The sequence below is a fragment of the Plectropomus leopardus genome, unplaced genomic scaffold, assembly GCF_008729295.1.
Source record: "Plectropomus leopardus isolate mb unplaced genomic scaffold, YSFRI_Pleo_2.0 unplaced_scaffold23004, whole genome shotgun sequence".
Classification (NCBI taxonomy): domain Eukaryota; kingdom Metazoa; phylum Chordata; class Actinopteri; order Perciformes; family Serranidae; genus Plectropomus; species Plectropomus leopardus.
The window spans coordinates 1-2,658 of NW_024624942.1; the positions used below are offsets into that span (position 1 = coordinate 1).

At 49.2% G+C, this 2,658-nt stretch overlaps 1 protein-coding gene across 1 annotated transcript; it reads left to right on the forward strand.

Annotated features, from left to right (window-relative positions):
• Positions 1 to 30: 30 nt before the first annotated feature.
• On the forward strand, positions 31 to 2,636 carry LOC121966080 (TNF receptor-associated factor 3-like; the record flags this gene model as incomplete). The annotated part of the gene is made up of 7 exons (XM_042516181.1): positions 31 to 42; positions 148 to 228; positions 367 to 441; positions 545 to 637; positions 713 to 853; positions 943 to 1,120; positions 2,172 to 2,636. Coding segments are annotated over 7 exons (1,045 nt in total), but the record flags the coding sequence as incomplete, so codon positions are not given.
• Between the last annotated feature and the right edge of the window lie 22 nt (positions 2,637 to 2,658).

Genomic DNA, 2,658 nt, shown 5'->3' on the forward strand with positions numbered 1-2,658 from the left:
GTAACCTGTGGTTAGCTTCTGACATCTCTTAGTGACCTGCAGGTAGGTGCTGACATCTCTCACCGACCTAAAGGTAGCTGCTGAGGACTGGTGGGTTCCTGAGGTTCTGCTGCTTCTGTGTTGAATAAAGTCTGCGTCTGTTTTCAGAAACACAAAGAAACGGTGTGTCCAGCATTCCCCGTGCCCTGTCCAAACCACTGCAGCTTCTCCTCCCTGCTGCGGAGCGAGGTACCGATCCACCTATTTATCACCTTATATATTGATCCGACTGATCGATCGGTTCTGTGTTTCAGCTGATTCATTTCACCTCCTGCAGTATTTATCTGTTCCTATTGATCGGACTGATCGATCGGTTCTGTCTTTCAGCTGTCCTCCCATCAACACGACTGTCCCAAAGCTCAGGTGAGCTGCCAGTTCATCCGCTACGGCTGCACCTTCAAGGTAACCCCCACCCCCTGTCCCTGTCCTTACCGTCTGCTCTGTCCTCATGTCCTCACTGTCTGTCCTTGTCCTCATGACCTCACTGTCTGTCTCTGTGTCTCAGGGTCTGAACCAGGACCTGAGACAGCACGAGTCCACCTTTGCAGCTGAGCACCTGCGAATGATGTCCAGCAGAACGTCCTCGTTGGAAAACAAGGTGAAGACGACAGGCGGATGGAGGAAACGGTTCGGTCCAGGTGGGTGGGACTAATGTCTGTCTGTATGTCCCCAGGTGGAGGACATCAAAGGGGAGCTGCTGGAGCGGTACAAGGTTCTTCCTGCCCTCAGCAGCCGGCTGTCTGAACTCGAGAACCAGAACGAGGAGCTGAGGGAAAAGAACCGGCAGACGGAGCAGAAACTCGCCACCATGCAGGTAAAACTTTACATCCTGCGAGCGCTCAGCCAAGACCTCGCCGCTGCCGCCACACCTTCCGACAGTCAATCGTGTGTTTTCTCCCACAGAAACTGATGAGCTCTCACTCAGAGAAGCTCCTGGAGGTGGAGCTGGAGCTGCGCTCTCTCCGAGCGCTCCGAGACGAGGTGGAGAACTTGAGAGGAACGCTGGAGAACGTCCGGACCAGACTTAACGCTCTGGAACAAGGAGGGCGCAGCGGGACGGGGTCCACAACACACACTCTGGGTCAGAACACACACACACGCAGTGGTTCTGTTGTGGTTCCTGATGTAGAACCGTTAAGACTTGGCAGGGTGTTGAAATCATAACAAGTCGGGAGGAGATATCGTCCAAGATCTCAGACACCGTGATTACCAAGGCTTACGAACACTGTGATGACATTTTCAGTGCTGATTTCTTCTGGCTTGTTAGGCAGAAAAACAGATAAAGATCTGAACGCAGCAGACGGTTCTGACTGTTCCAAGTGTCGCCGATGATTATTTATGTAAAATCTCTTTGCGACGTCGTCAGACTCTCACAGAATCGATGTTGTCACAGAGTCGACGTCGTCACAGAGTCTCGCAGTGTCGTCGTCGAGGTCTTTGTAAAAGGAATATCGTTTTTTTCAGGGCTGAGACAGATACAGGTTATTAGTAGTTAATGAGGCCGAACCGATATTTGGAACCGATATGCATTTACAATAAAAATGGCAGTCCTTTCTGTCATTTATCATTTGGAATCTAACAAACTCCAAAACTAAACTTATATGTAATTTTTTTAACAAATGTATAATCAAAACTCAAACTTTCAACGTCAAACATAGAAAGTTCGCTGACGTTTTTTCTAAAGTTCAGTGGAAATGTAAATAAAAATTGATAAATAAGAGTAGCTCACTGAGGTTTTTTCAAAGTAAAACTTTCCAGTTTTGTGGGATCATAACGGTTCAGACTCTCCGAATAAAAGCTGAAGTGACAGTTAACCTTCAGATTCTTTCACTCAGGAGCAAAAGTCAGCCCAAAAATTAAAAAAACAGTTTGAGACCAGAGCATTTCCACCACAAATAAACTGCTCTGTTTGATCTGATGTCAGAGGGCGGGGCCTGTTTGTCGATGCACCTGACAGCAGCGGGCGCATCTCACGCTGAAACCAAAGAGCTGTTACAGATTTCGAGGTCTGCGAGGTCGTCATGTAACCGTCAGCTCAGAGTCTGCTGATCCGGGACTCGTCCCGCCTCACAGAGCAGCAGATTTTCAGACGCCGCTGTCAATCTGTAACAATGACCTTCTTTTCTCCGCAGCGTCTCTGGAGACTCAGCTGAGCGTCCACGAGATCCGATTGGCTGACATGGACCTGCGCTTCCAGGTGCTGGAGACAGCGAGCTACAACGGCACTCTGATCTGGAAGATCCGCGACTACAAGAGACGGAAACAGGAAGCGGTGGCGGCCAAGACGCTGTCGCTGTACTCGCAGCCGTTTTACACAGGATACTTCGGCTACAAGATGTGCGCCCGCGTCTACTTGAATGGAGACGGCATGGGCAAGGGGACACACCTGTCGCTGTTCTTCGTGGTGATGAGGGGCGAGTACGACGCCCTGCTGCCCTGGCCCTTTAAACAGAAGGTACGCACCTGCTCACGGACTGCAGCACAAAAACCAAAACCCTGGAGTTTTGTTTCTAAAACCTGTATGATAACACATGACGTGTTCAAGGACTGTCAGAAAATTGAAAATCCAACAATTATTTCTGTCGTCACAGTTTCTGGCTTTTTTCTTTTTTTTTTTTT